At 45.1% G+C, this 24,342-nt stretch overlaps 1 protein-coding gene and 1 long non-coding RNA gene across 2 annotated transcripts in view; both read left to right on the top strand.

Annotated features, from left to right (window-relative positions):
- LOC130265104 (uncharacterized) overlaps positions 1-24,342 on the top strand; it is a 178,310-nt gene that overhangs the window by 138,274 nt on the left and 15,694 nt on the right. The gene's annotated exons all lie outside the window — the stretch shown is intronic.
- Positions 348-24,280, top strand: ALPK2 (alpha kinase 2). Its single transcript, XM_056513896.1, has 11 exons — positions 348-564; positions 6,064-7,725; positions 11,244-14,091; positions 16,009-16,156; positions 16,789-16,916; positions 17,014-17,049; positions 17,995-18,269; positions 18,386-18,474; positions 18,724-18,941; positions 19,779-19,827; positions 23,313-24,280. Exons 2-11 carry the CDS (start codon positions 6,364-6,366, stop codon positions 23,545-23,547), a joined length of 5,388 nt encoding a protein of 1,795 aa, XP_056369871.1. The 5' UTR covers positions 348-564; positions 6,064-6,363; the 3' UTR covers positions 23,548-24,280.

The raw sequence follows: 24,342 nt of genomic DNA, 5'->3' as shown, positions 1-24,342 counted from the left end.
CTTACTTGCCTTTGAGGGATGAGAATCATTAGGTGAACTTCTGTGTAGAGATTATGAAAAGTCCACTGCCCACCTTTGATTTCCTCAGCCTGCTTGTTAGGCATTGTGGATTTTCTCATACTCAGCAGAACTGTTGTGTGCTTTACTTCCAGCAAGTAAGAAATTCCCAATGTGCCTAGGAGGAAAGTTAGGCAGGTGCTTCAAAAACCAACCCAGTGCTTTGTTATGAAAAGCTAAGGCCAACATTTCCTCTGTCCCAAGGCCACTAGGAAATTCCTATGGACTTCTATGGAAGTAGGATGTGCCCTCTCCTCACTGCCAACTCCCTGTCTGGCAGAGGTTTTCCCAGGAAGGGCCATCTGCTGCGTGTAATGAAATCGTCTCTCCTGAAAGTCAAACTGTTCAGTGATCAGGCTCCCTATCCTGAGGTCACACTCCAAAACACCACCGAAGCTGCCGCCGGCTTGCAGCTCCCAACAACGCACAAACTCAGCCTCCTTTGTCTCCAGCCGGGAGGCCCAGCCCGGACCAGCCTATCCCAGAACGTCCACAAAGCGCTGCAGGGTGAGTGATTGCTCGGGATGTTTGGGCTTTGAAAATTACTTGTTTGCTGTTTTCCTCCTTTGTGAAATAGAAAGTGTGTATCATAAAAGACAACGAAGTAGAGCAAGTTGTTACTATCAATGCACTACATGGATACAGTGATTTGTGCCGCTATTGACCAGGAAAGGTGATTTGTTGTTTCCTTCTGCTGAAGAAGAGCCATTTTTGTTTATCCTGATAGATTTGGGTTTTTCTAAACATGTTGAGTTTAGAATTCTGCTCACTGTTTCTGAACCTACACTCTGGTATTATTTCCACCAAGTCTCAGTAAGACAAAATAGCCAGAATTGTACAAAAGCAAGCTTCCTTCTCTAAAGAGTGTGCAAGTGATACCAGGTATCCTGAAAAACACATTTAGTTATTCTAAATATTTATTGCATGGTCTAGTACTCATTAGGTAAAAAGTTCCTCCATTCTTGAGAAAATATCTGGTCACTTGTAGCAACAGATGATTCCCAGGCTTCATGAATTGCTCAGTCTGACAGGGTCAGATGCTTGACAGATGTTAAAAATAGATTTAGACATATCAGTGTTAAGAGTTGTGCTGTGATTGCTTATTTTAATTACTCTATATTAAGGTGTTTGTTTGACATGTGCAGAGCCAGTCATTTATTATTCCATTTAGCTGATGAATTATGGCTGATGTGTTTTCATACTGTGGTGCTGTTTACAGTGGGTGTTGCACTAATCAAAATGTTGACAAAAAGCCCTGGATATTGGCAGTTAAAGAACTGCAATATATCACAGAATTTTTGGCAAGGGCACATTTTCCAGACATCTGCTTTTGAAGAGGCACAGTTTCACTGTTTTTCTTACCTAAACCTTGTTAATCCAATAGATAGTGTGATAGCTGGTTTATATAGTAAAACTATAAATAAAATGGTAAATAAACTGTAATTTTCTGTTGCTCAGTTTCTGACACTGTGCACTCTTTGACAAGTATGCTGCTAAAGGTGTTCCATTTAGTTGTGGTATCTCAAAGGACTTGGAGAAGAAGAACGGGGTTATAGTTTTTGTTTGTATTTGAGGCAGAACTGAACTCCTGTGAGGGGAAGAAACAAGTAGAAAATGCATCATTGTAAATCTGTGTGCATATGGGTTCTCATTATTACCCCATCAAATGTTTCACTCTTTAATAGTGTAGGCTCACCTCTTTATAAATCCTTACTATAGCCTTGTGGTGAGTAGAGTTCACAAAGTCACAGTGAATGCTGGAATTCTGGTTTCTGGTTACAATTCTGGTTACAAAGCAGTGGGCAGGGTGGGAATGGGGATTGGATGCAATTATAGCTGTTGACATCTTAGAGGAGCTAAACAAAATGTATGCAGAACTCTGTAGGAAAGCTAAGACATATTTGAGAAATATTCCAGGGAGAATGGCAAGGGAATTAGCTTTAACTTTGGAGGATAGCAGCATTTAAGCAGGACACTCAGATTTCAGAGGTAACTGGTTTTTGCATGGATTTTTTTTTTTTGTATGGTGCTGTAGTCGGTCAATCTTGGGATCCTGTGCTTAGTGGAGATTCCTTTGCTTTTTTTTTTTATGGTTTCTGTTCTACTTTTGCTGCTTTCTCTTGCTTTAATCGATGTTTCTTACATCCTGCTGTTCATACCTGCAATCTTTCTGGTCGGATCTATGTAGTGTATGACCATTTCTGCTCATCATCATGACAAGTTCTGTGGTTATTGGTGGCTTGGTTTGGAGATATTTCATGTTCATCTTAAATAAAGTCTAATCATATATGACCAGCTTTCTTTGTGGTTTAGCTACCTGCCAGTAAAACATCTCTTAAAGGGATGTATGGGAATGTATATAGTGTGCTCAGGCAGGTGGAGAAGGAGCTTTTGCAAAATCGAAGAACAGTAGTAGGGTAGGACAGGACAGGACAGGAGATAATTGTGTTGCAAAAGAACTCCAGATCCCAAAGTTCAATCTGCAGAGTGGAGGCCATAGCAGGAAACTCAGCTGTCAGCTGGGCAGTTATCTCAAAGCAAAAAGCTCAGACAAAAAAAAGAAAAGCACGCAAGCACTGACTCTCCAAACAGGATCTGTCTGCTGGAGAAGTGTTGGAAGAACGGGTGAGCAGACTGCGTGCTGCTCACATCCACATTCTCCCCGGGTGTGCCTGGGGACAAAGGAGAAGGGCTGGCCTTTTTGTGTGTGAGCTGTGCTGAAAGGTAATCCTCGAGTGCCTGAGGCAAAGGATGCTGGCAGAACTGTGGCCAGCAGCAGCTCAGCTCCTGCAGCCACGGCTGTGCTGAGGCACACGGTGCTTCTGGAGCTCTCTCACGTTTCAGGTACCCCAGAACTGCTGTCAGCTCCGTGAAAAGAGCCCGAAGTGCTGGCTGATGAAATGCTGTTTCCCAGTGTGAAGCACTGAGGCATTGTCTGTGACTGCCCAGGTGTTGTGCTGAGATATCCCCTGTGTGGGCATCACACCAGCCTCTCCTTCCCGCTGCTCCGGGCTGGGTGGGCGTGAGGCAGGAGCCCTGGGTGCACAGCCTGGCTCCAGCTGGGCAGTGATCGGGGCTCCCTGTGCCAGGGGAACGCGGGGCCGAGCAGGGCTGGGCTGCGCAGATAACGGGAGGAGATTGAGGGGGGTCGGGGACCAGGGCGTGCTGCTCAGAGATAGGGAGCAACCCTGCTGACAAGGACAGAACAGAGATTGCCCATCAATAGATCATAGCTGAGACAAAAATGCTTCAGAGAGGTCCTAAAGGGATTTTTTCCACTGACTCTAGAGGACATGAACCTCACAGAAAGGAACAAATTCACTTCTGGATTGCTAAAATGCATAAGCTGGCTGTATAAATAATTTCTGTGACTATAAAATTGCTTACAAAGGAAGATTTTTGTTTTGGCTATAATTTAATAAAGTAGGGATAAAAGCGTTGCAAGAGAGGAATTTTAAAGGGACACTTTTAAGTTTAATCAAGTTTATATTTTTTTTTGTCAGTTAATTTTTTTTCTGACATTAGGAATAATCCCACAGGTCTTCTGAAATGAGTAGAAGTGGCTTTGTCACCAAAACTGCCTACAAAACAGAAAATAATTTAAATTTTTAAAAAATTTTCCGTCCCTGTTGGAGTGTAATTCAAAAATGGTCAAATACTGAACATATTAAATAACATATAAAAATAAGATTCAAATTGGGAAAGATGTCATTTCAAAGAAAATAATTTTGAACAATCAGATTTTATATTTAGTATTGGAATTTCAGACAGTATTTTCACTATGAATAGTGAATGGGCTTTTTGCAACCAGCGCGGAATTATGACAAAGTGTGAATTTTAAATGAAAAATCTCTTTTGAAAATTGACTTGAATTTGTTTTATTATGTATTTGCCTTACAGAAACCTTGGGTGATTGTTCTAGCCATTTTGATGCTTTCCCCATCCATTCTTTTGTTAAATATTATTTGAGATTGATTGTTTTTCACAAACACTGATAACTTCCTGCCATCAAAGGGTTTTGGTGAAGCAGCTCTATCTGCCTCTTGCTTCCTTGTTAATCTGACTGTTGCAGGTTTGCATCAATTCAATATTTCTCCTCAATCACACCCCAGCACTGTTTTCGGGTTGCTGTTCTCACGCTGCTCCCACCTTTGTTGTCCCTTAATCTCAGTTCCCAGGCACTGAGCTCGGGCACAGCAGACCCTGCTGAGCATAAATGTGTGCTTCATTTGCCTCAAGGACTGCCATAAAAATTCCCCATGGCTCTGATCAGTAGAAATGGGAAATCTGTGTTCAGAAGATTAGAGAGCCGAGCCAGGCATGCTTCCTACTGTGACCTGCTCAGACCTGGTGTGGGAATTCCTTCTGTGTGGCTGTGCTTCAATGTCTCCTGCTGTGAGTGAGCCAGGACCTGATCCAGCAAGTAACATCTTTGGTTTGCAGAGTGAGAGTTGGGACAAGCAGCCACAGCACTCTGGCATGTGAATTTCATTGTGCATCTTCTGTCACAAGTTTTCCTGATGAGCTGAGAGGGTAGCATACTAAAAGTTCTCTTTCCAGTTTCTATCTAAATTCAGTAATGGAATTTTTAAAAAATCTTAATACCTTCCATTTTCTTCCCAGATTTTAAGAAATAGTATCTCTTTGTCTTAGGTTGAAGCCCATCATTTAGTGCAGTTTTCCTCCTGGAATGTTACTTTGTTTTCATTTCTGCAGTTGCACCTGACAGTGCATGGAAATCCAATATAATTATCATATGGAGAAGTCTGACAGCTCCTGCTGTTTCAGCACCAGGCTCCAGCCCAGCTCCAGCTCTCTCCTTTGGGCAGCCTGCAGTACCCGTGGCACAGAGCTGCACCTGTGTCACCTGCAGAACCTGTGACACCTGCTGGGCACTGCCTGTGGCCCTGGAGGCAGTGCTGGGCAGGGCTGGGGGCTGTGGGACAGGGCAGAGCTGCAGACATCATTACAGAGAAGCACAGGGAAGGGGAAGGAGAATGAACACAGGTGTCTTTAAATGGCTTCATTTTTCATGGCAAGAAAGCTTTTCCTGCTGTTCTTCACCAATTCTGGAATAAATGTAGTCACTTTTTTTCAGAGCTGTTAGTCTGGCATCTCCAGGAGGTCAAATTTACCTGAAACTGCCACAGTACTTTTCCAGCGTGACCAATGTCACACCTTTTCCAAGGTGACCCATGAACCAGAGTGCCCCTAGCAGTTTACAAAAACATCTCAAATATCTAAAATCTTAAGGTTTGGCAATGCTAAGGAAACAAGGGCTTCATTGCAGGAAGAGAAGGATAACTCCACAGTTCTTTGGATTCAGCTAGTGGAAGTCTTTTGGTGTATTTCACTTGGATTTTATGTGAATTCAGCATTGCCACACCACCTTGCTACTGCACACCTACTTGAGGGGAAAACTCAATATGAGCAGGAAATTGAAGCCAATCTGCCTCATTTCATTGCTCTTTCAGCACAGGAATGACAAACATCAAGCCAGAGCACAAGAGAATTGCTTTAAACAGAAATTTCCCTATAAAGTCTAAGCAGGCTGGTTGTTCTGGGTATTTCTACAAACAGAGTTTGGGATTCATGTCCCTGTGATGCCAGCTGAAGGAACAGCCTGCTGTCGTGCCAGTGTGACTCCCAGCAGGTAGCTGTAGCAGTGGTGTACGTGGGGAAATGTACATTGTCTGCAGGCTCCTGTTTGCATTTAGAAAAGTTGGAAGGCTGTGTACTAGAGCCCCTGTCGAGGTGCCACAGGGATGTGTGGGTGTGCTCAAGGATTTGTTCTCCTAGCACACATCACCCCAGACTGCTGGAGTGTGCTGCCAGTAAGTGCCATTGCATAGACAGCTGGATTAGGTTTACTGCCTAAATACCTGATCTTGGGTTTTAAATAATGATTTCTTGTTTTGGAAACGCTTGCAAGTATGACCACCTTTTAGAAAATACCTATAGCCATTTCAAAAGTAGTTTTAAATTTTGTGTTTCTTTTACTTGCAGGTGCACAGAATGAGATCTGCACTTCATTGAGAGCTAGAATGAGTTTTCTTGACCCAGAACCAGATACAAAGAACAAAACTTGCCCAGAATTTGTTATTGTCCTAAGTGGACTCATGGCAGACTTCAGGGCAGAATGAGCACAATGGGAAACATTTTGCACAATGCAAGAGTTCCCCCTGTGAGGCTGAGTCTGTTTTGACTCTCAAAAATCATTCATTTATTGCTTGAGAAGCTCAGAAAAGCAGGAGTTTTGTCTCCGCTTGAGAAATCCCTCAGACGCTTGCCTAACACAGAGACAACATGGATGTTAAGAATGTAGTTAAGTCCCAGGCAACTTTTTCCTGCCTGAGGGGTTTGTCAGAGGATGGTGGTGACCTGCTTCATTTCATCGGTGCAGTTGGTGTCACGCCGGGAAGCGCCCAGGAGTACTGCAGCAGGCAGGGGCCTTCCCACCCCACAGGTGTGACCACTTGTCACACAGGCAGCTGCTGCCTTAGCACACAAGACTCTGGATCTCTGGCAGATGTCCAGGCATGTAAAACGACTGGGCTGGGCAGATCTCTAACCACGAATTCCCTGCTCGGTGAGCAGGGAGACACTTCCGTGGGTAATCACACCGATTTTGGAAAAGGTGACTCTGAAAATCCTGCTGCTGTTCTGGAGATTTGTGCAGAGAAAGTAACAAGTATAAATGATGATTTTTCTGATGATGACCTGGAGTACTTTGAATGTTCAGATGTCCTTACAGTGCACGAAGATGAAATCTGGAGAAAGAAATTACAATTTTTATTAGAAAGTGATGATGAAGATGATCTTAAACTGGGTAAGGATTGTGATGGGTGTGCTTACTTCCTCAGTGAAATGCCTTCTGTGTTCCAAGTGTCAGATAACACTACGCCTGTGGATACCCCCATTGGCTTCTGTGAGCATCAGTCAAAAATTGAAGGAGTAAACGTAAGGAGAGACCCCTCTATGAGCCAGTCAGCTCTGCAGACAGAGATGACTCTCACTGTTGGACACCACCGAGACAAAAGTACCATTTTGAAAGACAAAGAGAAAAATCAAGTGCCTGTTGCTTCTGCAGCCACTGGAAATGAGCATCCGAGAAGTGAAGAAGAGACTGATGGAAGTGGCCATCTGGCTGCAGGCTCCTCAAGGGATGAGCCAAAGCCCACGGACACTGTCCCTGCCCAGGCAGACTCCTCTGCCAATGGCATAGGTGCTGCTTGCACAGATGAGGCTTCGGGGACAGTGACAGAAACCAGCCCCGACGGGGACGCCCTGGGGGAAAGCTCACTGCTGCGGGAGGAGGGGAGAAGGAATGTGCCAGAGGGAAGCGCACGGCACCCTGTCTGTACCTTAACAGAAAGTCTGAGGAGAAACCTTTTCAAGCTGCTAAACCCTCTAGAACTCTGCAGATATGTAAGTACTATAGGACAGTCTTTGCAGGCTGCAGCAGAGGGCAGGGAGTCCAGAGCTCCGTCTCCCAGTCTGGAAGGTGTCCATTCAACACAGACTCCCGAGGAGACGGAAAGCAGGAAAATGCAGGCTGGTCTGTGTCCAGCAGAGGCAGATACAGAGACAGACAGTCACTGGGAAGGGAAAAGGACTCGGGGCCTGCCTGAGCAAAACCAGATGCCAGATGAGAACATCTCGTTTGGGGTAAGTAACATGTTTATCATTTAACACAAAGAGCTGCTCTGCTGATCTCAGTGCAATTTATTCCTGCTTGTCGCAAAATAATGTAAAATCAGAATTACTTTGAGAGATACTATTCATGTACTTCTGAATGACAGCTACGGCTGGGAGGGAAATCTGGGTTTAGAAAAGGCCCAAGTAAAGCCTAAGCTGTTCTAATTATAGAGTGAGCCTGATAATGGTAAGAGGCACTAATGGGCCTCTGGACAGCTGGATAGGGAAATCTGATATGGAGGCTATTGCACAGGTCTTAGCAAAGAAATGCTTCTTTCAACCCAGAAAGTTTCTCAAATACCTGTTGTGAGCAGAGAATGCTTTGATTTACTTTCTTTTTAATCTGTATTCAACAAAATTGTCTTCTACTTATGGTGTCAGAAACCAACAGGGGTTTGCTCTGGTTTTGTAACAATGAAGGGAATTCAATGAAGAGAGTTCATGTCACAGAGATGAATAGAGCTCTGTGATTTTTAAAAATAAAACAATGAAAGAGTTGGATATTCCAGTTGAAATGTACAAACCAATTAAAAGATCAAACCCTCATGGTACTCTCCATGTACTTGCATATTTTATCCTGTTGGTAGAAAATCAGCTGGAGAAATCACTACAGTTGTAGAGACTGGTATGATGCTCTACCAGTTTTCCCAAGTGGGAAAATTGAATCATCATTTTTATTTCATATAGTAAAGACTCAAGATCTATAAATACTATTAAATCATGAATAATCTTATTGTCACTAGTTTTTTTCTGATTTGAATGTGTGTAGCTAATTGCATAGAAAAAAACCTTTTTGTCACAACAAAAGTTTTTTCCAGTTGCACATGCTTCTCTTCATCTGATTATTTGGGCAAAAACATCTCCCAGTTCTGGGTGTAGAGTCACTGTAGAGTGACTTTAATCTCACCACTGGGGTGTCTTCAGCAATCAAAAAATCACTGCATTCTTCTTTCTGAAAAATGCTCATACATTTCTCTGGTTTTATGGTACATAAAAATTCCAGTCCCATTCGAGGAGTGCATGATGTGCTTGTGATGGGGAATAGCCCTCACTGGAATTAAACTCCTCAGAGCTTCCTGACAGGGTGTATGGCTGTGGTTGCCAGAGGCCTTGTTTGCTTTTTCCCCCCCAGGTGCAGTGCAATAATTGAAATCCCAGAAGCCTCTTAGCCAAGAGCAGCTGTCAGGTGCCTGGCATAAAATTCAGAGTGGCCAATTAGACTCTTGATGTGCATAGTCAGTATGCCTGCACTTCCATGGCCAAAACTTTACATTGGACATGAACTGAGTCTTGGTGTACACAAAAGGGTGAGAGTTGGGCACAGATCAAACCCCTGTTTTAAACATGTGTGTATGACAGTGAAATTCAGGTGGAGGTTCAAAATTATGTGGTCTTGAAAATAAGCCAAGCAAAAGCATCCCGCCTGAATACTGCTCCTTTTTTGGGGCACTAGAAAAATGTGGACAGCTTCTCACAACACACATACAGTAAGCCAGAAACTCCTCAGAATTCTGTCTGTGTAATCTAAGAGAGGCAAGAAAGACACTCTTGCTGCACACAGGTTTCTGTAGAAGTGCCCTGGAGTGTCTGCTGGAACCCAGCGAGGGTCCTGCTCTGCAGGAGCAAGGGGAGGGGCTGGCAGCAAACCCCGCCACTGCTTTGGAAGGGTGTTGTACTTTCCCTGTCCCTGTGGGAATCAGCCCTGCTGAGGGCTGCAGAGCAGCCACGGGATCACAGCACTAATGACCCGAGGATTTACACTTCCCCTTGGCACCAAGTGTTCCAACTGGAACAACCTTTGCAGCGTGTCTTGTGCAGCACCTGCTCTGCTGGGTGACTTCTCCTTCTGTTAGATGGTCAAGGTGGGAGGCTCCTCACACCATGACCTCATGGCCTAGCCCCAGGTGAAATTCTTTATTTGCCTGGTGCTTCAAAGCAACTTTATTAATAATAGGTCCAAGACACCAACAGTGTCAGCTGTATGATGTTACACAGTGTACAGAGAGCCAGGAGGCTTTGCTGGGTGTCGCTGGGGAGCTGGTCTCTGTAAGCAGTCAGCCAGCACCCTGTTCCTGCCACAGTTCAGTGTTCAGCACCCTGTCCCTGTCAGTGGTCAGTGGTCAGCACCCTGTCCCTGTCAGTGTTCAGCGGTCAGCACCCTGTCCCTGTCAGAGTTCAGTGGTCAGCACCCTGTCCCTGTCAGTGGTCAGTGTTCAGCACCCTGTCCCTGTCAGTGTTCAGCGGTCAGCACCCTGTCCCTGTCAGAGTTCAGTGGTCAGCACCCTGTCCCTGTCAGTGGTCAGTGTTCAGCACCCTGTCCCTGTCAGTGGTCAGTGGTCAGCACCCTGTCCCTGTCAGTGGTCAGTGGTCAGCACCCTGTTCCTGTCAGTGGTCAGTGTTCAGCACCCTGTCCCTGTCAGAGTTCCGTGGTCAGCACCCTGTTCCTGTCAGTGGTCAGTGGTCAGCACTCTGTCCCAGTCAGAGTTCAGTGTTCAGCACTCTGTCTCTGCCAGTGGTCAGTGTTCAGCACCCTGTCCCAGTCAGTGTTCAGCACTCTGTCCCTGTCAGAGTTCCGTGGTCAGCACCCTGTCCCGGTCAGTGGTCAGTGTTCAGCACCCTGTTCCTGTCAGTGGTCAGCATCCTGTCCCTGTCCCTGTCAGTGGTCAGTGTTCAGCACTCTGTCCCTGTCAGTGGTCAGTGGTCAGCACTCTGTCCCTGTCAGTGTTCAGTGTTCAGCACCCTGTCCCTGTCAGTGGTCAGTGGTCAGCATCCTTGGGTCCCTGTCAGTGTTCAGCACCTTGGCACAAGGTGCTGCTGTCACTCCTGAGTTACAGAGCCATTATTCTGGTTTTGTTCATGTCAGAACAGCCCCTTCATATGAAATCTGAGAGAGCCTTGGTTTGACCTTCCCGAGACTAATTTATGTCACTTTTATATCTTTTTAAGTTTTGTTATCCAAACAGGAAAGAAGCAGAACTAACACAGAAGTTCCAGGTAACTGAGCATCTGGCTGAGATGAGAGCTTGGCATTGCAGGAGGCAGCTCGGGCCTGAGCTGTGCCAGAGGGGCTGTAGCCCTGTGTCAGAGCAAGCAGGGGCGTCCTGGTTGGGCTGGAACTACAGCTCAGCTGAGACCCAGAGGCAGTGATATACTTTTTGTCTGTATTCTAGGGATGGTTTGTTACACTCCGTTTGTGCAAAATGTAACTTGCAGAGGAGAATTACCTTGCAAAACTATTTCTGTCTTAAAAACAGTGAGAAACTGGAAATTGATCAGCTTCATTAGCAATGTTTCTCTAAGGAGCAACACTTTCAGCCTCAGACCCAGGAGGTTGATTTCAACCCATTATGTTGATAGTTACAAGTCAGAAACTCTACTGTTGAAAAACATTCTTTTAAAAAAGTTTAAAAAAAGTTGCAAACCTTCAGGCCTGTGTCAAGGTGTAGTTCTAATGTTTAATTACATTGTTCTGTTTTCCTTCTTTGAAGAGTCAAGGTGCTAATCTTAAAAGCGTTACCCAGAACTGTGAGAACCTCTGTGGGGAGCCCAGAACAGAAAAGGAAGGTGTCTTCACGGCTTGTGAGAGTTCAGGAGCCAGCCAGCTCTCCACTGAAAACGTGCTGCAAGTAAAGAATGCAGATTTACAGACCTCTTCTCTTCACTGTGCTCCTTGTGAAAAGAGAGAAGGCTGTCACCAAGAAGTCTTCTCTGGACAAGAAATGATTAGTAACGGCAAAAAGTCAAAGAATGACATTTCCCCTTCTCCTCTATGGGATATGGACTGTGCTCCTGATAAACAGGAATGCTTGTGTGCTGTTTTCTCTTCTGCAAAGCTGTGTGATGAGCCAGGGGAGGGAGAGCAAAGCTCTAGGCTTGTCATACCTGCCAGCAGTAACCCAGATATCCTCTGCAGCCGATCAGCCACCCAGGCTGTGTCTGAAGCTAATCCCAAATCAGTCCTGGAATCCCGAGAGCCCGAGTGCAAAGGAGATGCTGATATATCTGCAGTGCATGACAAGCTGTGGAAACTTCTTCATGAAGATGACTCAGACTATCAAATCCCATTTGAAAACAGAGTCATCCCAAGTTTAGGTACAAGGCTGACAGATATCAAAGTCCCTGATACCAAAGAACTGAACTTTGTGCAGGAGATCTGTTCCGATCATCCTTTGCCAATGGATTTGACAGGAGAGCAGGAACTCATCACAGAACCAGCTCATAGCCCCAGAACTGAGAAAGATGACTGCAAGGTTTCTGACATCCTCCTGCAGAGAGCTGCAGCACATGAGAGTGCATCCCTAGGAAACACTTGTCTTGCACAAGTGGTAGGTACAGATGATGTCTGTCTAGATTCTGGCGCTGGGAATGAGAGGGAAACGCCACCCATTTGTGTCTCAGCAAACAATGTCCTCTTAAGTACCCAGGAGTGCTTGGAACCAAATCCAATGGCCACAGACAGGAATGCATCCACTGTGACTTGGGAAGGGAAGCTTGCTGTTAGTAATGTTGCCCAAACATGTGAAGCAGATTCTTTTCAAAGGTTACAAAATGCTCAGAGTGGTAATTTAGCATGTCCCAGAGCAAATCCAGCTGACATATCAGATATGTCACATGGGACAGTTGGACAGTTACTTCATACTGAATACAACATAGCCATGATAAATGAGTCTGTACCTGGAGAAGGCTGTCATTTTAAGAATTGTTATCCAGTGAGAGAAGAACTGGCTTATTTCCCTGAAAAGGAAGACATTATCCCCAGTGAAAATACCAGTCAGTTCACACATGCAGAGCAATCTTCTGTTAATGCCGCACATAAAAATTATGAAGTGAATTTACAAGAAAAAGGAAATAATTCAGGCTTGAATGCACCAAATGACACTAATTCTGACAGCTACCATCTTTCAAAAAATAGTGGCTGTCAGGATTTTCAAATTGTTTCTAATGCACAGAAATGCAGTTATGTAATGCAATCGCCTACTTCAATTCAGATTCACAAAACCATAACACATAACAATCTACCCCAAAATACAGACCAACTGACAGAAATAGCAGAACAAGAAGGTGCAGTCCCTCCCACTTCTGGGGGGCCGTTTTTAAGAGATTTTTATCTGGAAGTGCCCAGCTGTGAACCATGTAAACCGGGAGGAGAGCAGAGAGAGGTTTGCATACCTGAGGAGCATGGGCCTGAAACTTCCTGTGACTCAGGAGTTAGTCAGGCTTTAGAGAGTCAGACTTCCCCTTATAATACAGCAGAACAATATTCATTTTTTGTTGACAGCACCTTCAAGTCTGACCAAGAGTTAAAAATAGATTCTTCAAAAAATCCCACCTATGCTGCTGGAAGTGTGACATCAGCCAGTGCCGCGCTGCCTCGGGAAGCTCAGGGTGAGCTCCACAGCACAGCAGATGGGGAGGATGCAGGTTCTGGGGATCAGCTACATTCCCAACAACTGCTTGGAAACAAAACCCTGCCCTTCCTCACACCTGTAAGCCACTCAGAGAGCCTTTCCAGTGAATCTGCAGAGGCATGTCCTGGCACAAGAAGTGAGGGGAAAACTGTATCTATACAAACTGGAGTCAAAGTAAACAAAAATATAGCTACATTGAAAAATTCCTGCAAGTCATGGCAGGATCTGTTGCAGAGGGTCCCTGGAGAAACCACAGGGAAATTAGCCTTGTGTGAAAATGAACGTGAAATTCCAAGAGCTATCGAATATAACCCAGATGAAGCTGAAACAAAGACTCCTTTGCACACTTTGGCTGGACCCCAGACTCTGAAACAGATTATGAATATTAGCACGGAGCAGTCTTGTCCTGACTTGATCCCTTCCAGCAAGATAACTGTGACTGAGAATTCAATTAAGTCCACTGAGTATGATGAAAAGGAGGAAGTCAGGACAGCAGAGAGTGTAGTAAGTGGTTTTGTTAATTTGCCACCAATTGGTGCAGGGAACAACCAGTGTTCTCAAGAACAAGCATCCCACAGAAGAACTCCATCATTCTCTTTGGCATGGACCACACTTGATCCATTCCTAGTCACCACAGAAAGTCAAAGAAATCAGGAAGGGTCAAAATCCTGCCAGACACCACTGGCTGCTGCAGAGCCTGAGCCCATCAAATGTAAAGAGGACCCAAAAAAGAGTGGGCATGTAGCTGCTGGAGCTAAGAAGAAATTACCAGCAGCAACTCAGTCCAAAAAACCCAGGCTGGATGAGAGGGGAAGTGTCAGCAAGGATCCCAGCTGCGTTAAAAGGTCTGGGAAGAGCGAGGGAGGCGTGATTCATAAAGAGGATAGAAAAGAGCAAAGGAAACTCATTTTGAAAAAGGACAGCAAAGGTAAGAGAAAACAGATTTTCTTTTCTGCCTTTTTCAATTATTCTGGCTACTGTACAAAATTCAGATTATTGAAAGGCACTGCAAGCCTCTTTCAGACTGACTCAGCCAGCTGAAGGTGTCCTGCCCTCATGGAGCTTTATTTCCAGATTTGTGCACTTAGTAATGAGTGCTGTGCCCATGCCAGAGATGAACCCTTTTCCCAGCTGGCAACCATATTCAATCCATGAACTTCGTAACCTGTTTGAAATAGTCACTGCCTCATTGGCCTCTTGGAATAACTTTCCATGGATGAACAGTATAATGGTACCACACAGCTACACACCACTCAGCAGCTGCGAGTCCAGTACTTGCTGTGTTCCCACAGGGCTGCATTTCCAGTTATGCTCCTGCATTGCAGCTCCCAACTGCAACTCTCCCCTCTTGGTTACCAAAGGATTTATTACTAGCAAAGTATTGCTGTTAGCAGAAAGGTACCACTGATAAACAATGTTTTGAGTTCCTATATGCTGACTTCTGGCTGGTTCTGCATTGCTTTGCCCTGCTGCAAAAATGACACAGATGAAATAAGCAATATTAAACTGTTATAGGAAACATATGATTGAAAGCAGATTGGATTGCTGTCAGAGTCTCTAGAAGATTGCTAACACTGTAGCAGGATTGTGACAGCTGGGCCAATGAGGGATTTGTTGTTTCTATAGGTAGTTTGCAAGGACCAAGGTCTTATTTTTACCTTTTGACATGACATTTCATGTTCACATCATAAAATGATTTAATAGGCCAGAGCAAGACTGAACAGCAGCTAAAGGTAAGCTACAAATTTGTGGAGCTTTTCACACACTAATTACTGTGCTGTCTCATGAGACTTCTACTTTTCTAATCACATTTTAAAAAATCCCAGCCTTTTCTCTGTTCAAAGATGTGTCCTTTGCCAGGGAACCAAATGTGTGGGAGGAGAGACACATTCCTTCAAAGCAGAGTAAGCAAACTGCAGTGACTGTGCAATGACTGGCCTGTTTCCATTACTCAAGGCTACACTTGAAAAATGTTTTAAACATTCAGGCTGCATCAGATAACACTGAATTTTCTTCAGCCATTTCTGCTCTGCCTCAGCCTTGACTGAAGTATGTCTGTGCTCTAGAGCATCTTTGTGGCCCTTTCCCTGGAAGGTTGGTTTGGTTGCTGTGGAATATACTCAGGGTTCCTTTGCATTATTTCAGCTGCAGGAGGGGAGGCTGTGGCCAGGGCAGAAACCTGGAGCCATTAGTGCTATTTCTAGAGCTGTCATGTCCTTTCTGTGTCACTTTAGCCCTGATACAGCAAGGTTCACATGGCCCAGGATTCAGGGACTGCCAGTCCAGTGGGGAGACCTGGACTGGATGGGGTCTGGAACTGGGAATGGGGAAAACCATAGCAATGTGCCTGACCCTTGGAGTTGGGTGTTACTGCAGTATTGCTGCAGGAATGGCATCCCCGAGGGACACGTGCCATCCCACCTCATTCACAGTGCAACAGCTCAGACTTAGCACAGTAGGAAACAAAACAACTTGCATTTTACATCTCTTGCCTCAGGCAGGGGTGTGTCACTTGAGGCAGGGCTGTGTTGTGACCCCAAAACTCATCTCTAAATATATGTTGATTCCCTTTCTTTCCAAGTGCCCTCCAGCCCCCTGCTCACACTGTGCCCATGTGCAAAGACACTGGAGCGTTCTGTGAGGCAGAGATCCCGGCTGGCAGAACCTTCTGGAACTTTCTCCCAGGCAGTGATCAGCTGAAAAATTCTATTAGCTATTAGTATTGAGACACGAGAAGTTATAATTACTTACCAGAGACTTCAGCATTCATGTTCTTTACATGAAATGTTAAAATGCCAGGACAATAGAATTGCCTTGAAATCCTAAATTGTTCTTCTGTTTCAAGCCCCCAGGCTGCTGAAGAAGATCCAAGCAGAGTTATTCCCCGACTGCTCTGGCAGTATTAAGCTGTGCTGTCAGTTTGGTGACATTCATGGTGACTCCACCATTACATGGACTAAAGATTCCAAGGTACTGGCTCGGCTGCAGAGAAGGTAAGGGAGAGTTTCTGAAGGACTGGCAGTTTCAGGTGACCTTGCTATTCACAGGAGGCAGATCTCACAATTGATATTGGTCACAGTTTGTGTTCCATCACCTCTCAGCCTCTTCACAGCCAGTGTCATCTAGATTCCAAAAAAATACCAAAAGAAGTTTGAACCTCATTTAACCTAGAGAAGAGTGGAAAGAAAAAACTTTTCCATTTAAATGAAATGAGTTATTTTCCTTGTAGCAGTAATGACATTCTCGTCTAAAAAACTGTTCAGAATGTTTCAAAAACACAAAGTTAATATTATCCAAAAAAAATAAAAAGAAAAGCTATTTCCATCAGAATACACACTTCTGAGAAGATGAAAAATTTTGTAGAAAGGATTCTTCTTAGATGTTCTTTTGAATGGAGAGAAAAAGTTGTATGAATTGGTTAAACTTTGCGTTCTGATTCTTCTTGTTTTAACTCTTCTGATTTTGATTGTTGTATTGCAATATCCATTGTAGTATTATACATATCATTATCTGCTAAATAATTGTGCTGTGTTGAAACAAATAAACAGTGCAGAGAGATCAAATTTATCAGTTTTTCCAGTGATAACAAGTGAAATATATGATAGCACAAAATGCTCTGTTCCAGTGCCCAGGATGACTCTCCTGTCTCTCTGGCAATAGCTGAAGCCAGTTACCAAGACCAGGGAATGTATTATTGCTGCTTGAATAATGTGTATGGAAAGGTGACTGCTGAGTTCCATCTGACTGCTGCAGGTAAGCCTTAGTTGACAGTTTCAATTAATAACAATGACAGTGACAGTTTCCATTCAGAGTTTTTTACTACAAAATTCATTTATTTGTTTCCTCCTAGTATTGGAACGTCTCTCAAGTTCTCAGAGTTATGAAGGTAAATATAAAGTGAAGTAGCATTGCATGGCATCATACAGAGACGCAGGCACACAGGGAGCTCTGGCAGCTCTGGCACAAACACAGGGTTCCTGCAGGTCACCCACTGCGTAACTGTACTCCAGCAAAGGCAGGCATGGAGCTTTGGAATGCTCTCCCTGTGTGTTAACTGGTGTTCAGTGACACCCAGCCTGTGTCCTGTGCTGCAGCTAAAAATAGTGCCTTGCCAGTGGGGCTGTCATTCCTGAACAGCCTGCAGACACCCAGGCCTGCAGTTGGCATGGAGACTTTTCTTTCTTTTCCTTGAAGAACTAAAATTAAACATTTATTTCCTTGTGCATATAAAGGCAGGGCTTTTCATTTGGTAGCACTGCATAACGTTTAATCAGAGAATTTTAGGTGGAATTAAGGAGTGTTCTAATTCTGGCCTTATCTGTGTAGTGTCTCCTCTGTGCTTCGAAAAGAGGCTAAACCAGAGATAACTGCAAGGGGCAGCTGGAAGGTCTCCCTTGTGGTGTAGCTCTGTTCTCCTGTTTATCTTCTTTAGTGATGGTCCTTGAAATGCTATGATTAGAGACACTTGAAGTGCAGTTAGAATTTTTTAGTTTCTCTCAGTGCTTAACTTTTTTTCCCCTAATGAGTTTTTTTTGCATTAGAATTCCAATGATCGTTTAAAGGGGTGAAATCCAGGATCCTCCTCGATTTAATCTGTAACAGCCTTGTTTGCTGCTCTCTTGTCTCCATATGATCCTGAGCTGCCCCCTTTCTCCACGCCGGCTTTAGATTGTACAGGCAAGCAGCTGCCTCTCAGGAGCTGCTCGGGTCCCAGTAGCACAAGCTGTACTTCCACTCAGCATTTTTTCCTCCTCTCTGGAGAGATGCTGTCCCGAGATGCTGTCCCGTGCCTGCCCCTCCTGTGCCTGCAGAGACTCCTGTTACTTTTCAGGTGTGGAAGAAATCGAATTCATGCAGCTGCTGTTCAGAGAAGATCCCCTGAGCTCCAGCTACCTCGGCGGGGCGCTGCACGGAGCGATAATGACGGAGGGGCGGCACTTCGGCGAGGGCATGCACCGGCGGGCGTTCCGCAGCCGCGTGCTGCAGGGGCTGGCGCCCGCGCTGGCCGCCGGCCACCCCTGCGTGCTCAAGGTGCACAGCGCGCTCACCTGCGGCACCCGCAGCCGCGACGAGCTGCTGCGCAAGAACTACACCCTGGCGCTGCAGGTGAGCTGCCCCGGCCTGCCTGGGCCGGTGGCGGGAGAGAGCTGTCCTCATCTTCAAACAGATGAGCTTTGAATGTCTTGAGCAATATTCCCATAGGCGTGTCTGTTGTAACACAGGAATGCTATGTCCAAAATACTGCAAGAGAGTATGCAAAGTTATATGCAGCTGAAGCTGAACCCTTGGAAGGCTTTGGAGAAGTACCAGAGTGAGTATGAATATATATTTTCTGTACATACATGCTTATATGTGCTCTCCTGTGCCATGGCAGCCCACTGATTGCTAGGACTAGAGAGGAAAGAGGAAACCTGGGACCAGTGTTACAACTCTTCCAACTTGCTTTAGAGTTGGTTGCTGTTCATTCACTCTCCGAGATCACTGGCCACTTTTGTCTGCTTCTTATCCCCTTACTGAAAGAATTCTCAGGATTTTATTAGTTTCTATCCCTTGGTTTCAGAATCATTCCGATTTTTCTTATTCATCGCCCTGCTAATAACATCCCCTATGCCACAGTGGAGGAGGAGCTGGTTGGGGAGTTTGTGAAATACTCTGTCAAGGATGGCAAGGAACTGAATTTCCTGAGAAGAGATTCAGAGGCTGGCCAGAAGTGTTGCACCTTTCAGCACTGGGTGTATGAGAAGACCAATGGGAACTTGCTTGTCACTGACCTGCAAGGTGAGTTGTCTGAGTAGGGACAATTTTTATCTAGCTTATATTCTTGCAAGAGGACAGTTTGGAAAAGAAAACCAAACCTTACACTCTTAATGGAAGGGTTGTTCTTTCACATGTACCTTAGTGAATCAGGACACTCAGTATGAGCCAAACACAGTTTTTTGTCTCACCACCCAGAGATTAATGAAATGAGCTGCTGAGTAAAGGACTTCAGGTTTTAATGACACTCTAGTCCTTCCCTTTTTCTTGTATTTAAATACTCATCAACAGTCACTCAGCAGCAGAATGCTCCACATTTGGGTCCTGGCTAGTTTTGAAGAAATCTATTCCTTCAAAAAGAAGAATAGTGAAGAAACACCCTGGTGCTTGCTAAGTGCTGCCTCAGCTCCCATGGGTGTAATTCTTCTTCAGTCCTGCAGTGTATTTGGGGCAGGAGAAGACAGGCCCTTCTTGAAGAAAAACAGAAAAAGCTGGAATCTTAGGAAACATCCTATATTCTTTTACAAGTAAAGGCAGGAAAAATAGCAACAAGGCATCTAAACAAGATCCCTGAAGTAATTTGAAGGGAGGAGAAAGAAAATCTTAGCACAGGAAACAAGCTGTGCTGTTGATCACCCTGACAGCTGTAAAATAGTGGCATGAGCCTGACTTCTAGAAACTGCTGGTGACACAGAGAACATCCTCTGAACTAGGGTGCTTTAAAATGCTTTGAAAAAATTTTGGCGAATAATTAAAATGAAAAAGGTGACTCAATAAATAATATTTAATGCCTCCCTATGTGAAGATTGTTCTAGAAATTCCAATGTAAGCTAAGCTCTGTGTTTCCTTGCTGCCTTGCAGGTGTAGGGATGAAGTTAACAGACGTTGGCATAGCAACCCTGGCCAAAGGGTGAGTGAACAGCATTTCTCAGCAGCATGGTTGCACTTTCCTCATCTGCCCTTAACTAAATCTTTTAACTTTTTCATGTTCCTTTTTATGGAAACCTGCCTGTAAAGGAAACACATTTCTTTTGTTCTGAAAGAATGGGGCTACCCTGTAGATGGAGCCTTGTTTTTCCTGCATGCCTCCCTTGAAACGGGCTTGTCCAAAGGGCACTTCACAAGTGATATGAAGGGTTCTGGTGACAGCAGGTGAGGCTCCTGGTGGTCCATCAGCTGGAGGAAGGAGGATTGAACACACGGGGCCAGCACTGGCTGCAGCCTGGGGCAAAAGGCAGCTGGAATCCCTCCTGCAGCCAGCAAAAGTGCCAGAACTTTGGGATGGATATTTGTGACACAAGCTTTTAGAAAGACTCTTCTCAGTGGGATGCTGTTATTGGCCACTCCCCTGATAAACAAGGACAATTGTGAAGGGGTTTGATGGTATGTCTCCCCTTTCTCTCTAAAAACCAGCAGTTCTGAGCTTTAAGAAAAGATTACTCAGGGCATTTCTAGAGCCTGTTTGCTAGTGGTGGTGCAAAGGCTTCACCTCTTTTGGGGAGACTTAAGGATATGTGTCAAGATGTAAGCCTGTAATATTCTAACTTTAGCTCACTTCTCTTGAGTTAATTAAGGCTCCTAGTTATAGCACAGTCCAGCAGAGTTGTGGATAGGAGTAGGCAGTGGCTGCTGGACAGGGAAAGGGGATGGGGGTAAGTGCTTTAACTTCATATTCTCCCTTGAGAATCTGACAGGAGAAAGAAGGTCTGGTTATGTGTTCAGCCTTTATTCTAAATTGGATCTTGTCTGTATATCTGGGATACAAGAAGAAACCTCACAATATCATCTAAATTATTAAAAATGTGACTTTAGAATATTCTGGAAGAATCCTGAACATTTGCAGGCTGGCATCCATTCAGTTCCTGACTGATTTACTCTTGAAGCTGTGGATCCAAAGTAAAAGCAGTTGAAATGAGTGTACATCATCCTGTTCTGAGCCAAAAAAGTCATAAATGTTTTATTAAGGCAACACTGTTCTCGGGAATCAGAAGATTTATAAAAATGCTTTAGTGAATGTTGTCCAGCTCACTGAGGGAAATGATTCCTATAAAAACACACATTGTGCTGGGGAGAAGGAAGTGAGCACACAATGCAAGCTGTAGTAAGGATCACCTCAGGCATATAGAAAGAAAAATAATTTCCATAAATTAACAGCCTCCTGAAAATATTGAATATAATTTTGTTAGTTATTTTGTTATTTAGCTAATTGTATTCCTGCAGGATGACAGATTTTTCCTGGTTCTGTATTGTGATTTCCTGCTTCTTTCCTGAATAGAAGATCTCCCTATTAATGTCTGCAGTTGGACTTTTAGTTCTGTGAACGTGGGTGGGAAAATCAACCAAGTGCCCAGGGCTCGCGTGTGTTGCTGGGTCTTGCTGCTCTGGGCTGTGTTCAGCCGAGCTGCTCAGAGCTAGCCTGGTCCCATGAAGGGAGAACCGATGGTCCAGAGCACGAGCCAGAAATGCAGGTGGCACTGGGCTGCCTTGAGCTGTGCTGGCAGAGCGGACACAGAAGGTCTCTCTTCTGTACTCCAGAACAGCCTGCAATGTGTGCAGGAAGGAATTTTGATCTTTGTCCTTGCTCCATGTGTTTTGCCGGGAGCGGTGAAGCGGAGGAGCCCAAAGCAGAGGCGCGGTCAGCGCGCTGCAGGCGCAGTAGCGCAGTTCGGTCAGCAGATGGCGCTGCGCACCAAGGAATAGCAGCGCCTGGGGAGCTTGAATCCGCACCCGAGCCCAAAAATCAGCTGCTCGTGTCTTCTCCGGCAAATGGAAACAGAAGCAGCGCAGCACAGTGCCTGGCTCTGTGCAGGCAGCGAGCAGAGTAGGGCTGTGCATGACTGGGGTTGATCCAGGAATGGTGCACACCAGGCAGGGATCAGCAGCGTAGTCACCCACGGTTATGGCCATTAACAGCAGTGCTGGCTGCCAAGGCTGGATCTGAGACCCTGCCTGCTGCCAGGGCACTGACAAGTTTACCTTCACTCCACATGGTAACATTGGGGATTTAAACCTGAGGACAAATCCATTTCCCCTTCATGTTTAAGGAATATTTGGTTTGGTTTGGTGCTGGATAGAGGAGATTCCCCAGCTGAGGGTAGATGTGTTTGCCTGTGCTTGTTCTGTGGGTGTGTCTGGTGCATCCACCAGCACAGCACACGCCTGTGAGCTCTTGAGAACAGCTCAGTAAAGTCTGAAGTCTCTTATCTCTCCAAAGGAGCAAGAGAACTTGATGATGATCCTGCTGGACTCCAGGATATAGTCTTGGGGTAACAATGATGCACCTCTTCAACCTTCTTTGGTTAAACAAACACACATATTACTTGGAGAGGATAGGAGAATCCCTTCAAGGTTAACTTGTTGTTCAGACCCAGCTGAGTGGGGTCTGCAGAGCAGGGCCTGTCTGTCAGCAGCAGCCTGACCTTTTCAGAGCAGCAGTATTGTCTTGAGCACTGTGCAGTCTGCCTGAGGAAGGCAGTTCTCTGGATGCTGGCAATGAGCATCCTCTGTACCAAATCTTGTTTGGTTGGTTTTGTGTAGTCACAGCTCACAGTTCAGCTCTGAGGACACTGCATGTCCAGCAAACCAAGAGAACAGAGTAGAACAGGCACTGATTAAGGTTAAAAAAGGAGAGGAGCATGGTGGCCTTTTTTCTCCCTTCTCCATCCTGAGAATTTTCCTGAGAAACAAAATTACTCCTTCAAAGAGCAGGTGCACTTTGTAAAATAAGCCGTTGCAGCTTAACAAGCAGGCCCTGGAGGCCCTTCAAGGAGCAGGTGCATCTTGTAAAATAAGCTGATGCAGCTTAACAAGCAGGTCCTGGGAGGACTGTGAGCACCCAGAGGCTCGCTGAGCACAGGGATACATGTGCTCTGGAACTCTCATGGCACAGTGGTGGCCTGGGAACTGTGGAGGCTGGATGAGACTGCCTTCCTCAGAACATTCCTTCCATCCTGCCCTGAGGGGCTTGGCTCCTTCAGATCCTGTAGGCAGCCAGGGGAGGGGAGCAGCATAGCATGGCACTGATGTACATGTTTAGATGTACATCATGTACATCATGTATCATGGATTTGATTTGTGTGCTACTGAGAAAGGTAGCCAGCAGACAATTGTATTCCCAGCTTAAGGCCATAAAAGACAGTGCCAGGACCCAGCCCACAGAGCTTGGCCTCTAATGCTTTTCCCTCTTCTGTCACCACTTGTTACTGATTCCCCTCACCTGCCAATGATCCAGTCTGAGCTTGTGGCAGTCAATGCTTTTCAAGCCAGCATGGGTAGAGGAGACTTGCTTGATGTTTTCAGGTTGCTTATGAGTCAGCCATCATATTCTGCCTCCCTGTGCTGAAAATGAACCTTGAATTCCCGTTTGGGTTTTTTTTTTTTCCTTTGTTACTACAGATACAAGGGGTTCAAAGGCAACTGCTCCTTTTCCTTCATTGAGCAGTTCAGAGCCCTCCACCAGTGCAATGAGTACTGTGAGATGCTGGGGCTGAAATCTCTCCGAACCACTCATCAAAAACAGAGGAAAGCAACGTCCACTAAAAGCAAAAATCTGCCAAACTCATCAACGGTAAAGAAAATGGTGCCCAAGAAGGCAAGAGAACCTAGAGACTTCATTTCTTCAGAGCACTGAGTCCCACTGTCCCACCTTGTGAAACTACTCTTGAAGACATGGAGCAGTGACATGCACCAGTCACCTGAGGGGATAACTCTAGTCTTGATTTTTGGCATTGTTCTGGAATCATCCTAATGCTGATGCCAGCAGCAAGGGAAGGAGCTGATCCTGTGCTCTTGTTGCCAAGATTTAACTCTGGGGCAAGGTTTGAAAACAAACTAAGCCATCTCCTGGATTTTCTTACAGGCTTCTGTGGACTGATATTGGAGAAGAACGTCTTCTCTGTGTCTGCATCCACGGCCCTGTGGTTCAGCTGCTATGGAAACATCAATATATTTAAGTACAAGTTTTGCACAGTATTGCATATGCATATGAGTGCTGGGTTACTTAGAAGTCAGGAAAGGTGAAGTTTGGAACACACTGATGAATATTAAAGTTACCACTTCCATTGCAAATCAGAGCATAACATCCTTTGAGCCCAAGTCTTGGAGTATTCAGTGGGATTCAGGCTCCTCAGTGCACTGCTGGTACCTGGTTTTATTAGGCCTTTGGAAGTTCCTAAAGATGATGTCTATTCTTTACAATAGTGTCAGAACAATTTCTGTGAGGCCATAGTGACTGTTCCCAAAACAGGAAGTTTAGAACATAAGGCAAGGGGCTTGAGTGTGGTGGGATGGGTGCAAAGGTAAAGCATTGAATAAATGGTGCTTCAAGTCAGAGGCAATAGATTTTTATCAGAATTTTGGGAAGTGTTCAGTTTTAAAAATGTCATGAGCGTCTCAGCCAGTTAATATTCTAAATGTACGTTGTAGT

The sequence above is a fragment of the Oenanthe melanoleuca genome, chromosome Z (genome assembly GCF_029582105.1).
Source record: "Oenanthe melanoleuca isolate GR-GAL-2019-014 chromosome Z, OMel1.0, whole genome shotgun sequence".
Taxonomy (NCBI): Eukaryota; Metazoa; Chordata; class Aves; order Passeriformes; family Muscicapidae; genus Oenanthe; species Oenanthe melanoleuca.
This window is presented reverse-complemented; position numbering and strand designations above follow the sequence as displayed.

Bases quoted from the DNA above. Each gene is read 5' to 3' on its own strand.
- ALPK2 (XM_056513896.1), top strand. From the start codon at position 6,364: ATGGATGTTAAGAATGTAGTTAAGTCCCAGGCAACTTTTTCCTGCCTG. The intron at 18,475-18,723 runs GTGAGTATGAAT...CCTTGGTTTCAG, and splicing joins GGCTTTGGAGAAGTACCAGA to AATCATTCCGATTTTTCTTA. The intron at 18,942-19,778 runs GTGAGTTGTCTG...GCTGCCTTGCAG, and splicing joins GCTTGTCACTGACCTGCAAG to GTGTAGGGATGAAGTTAACA.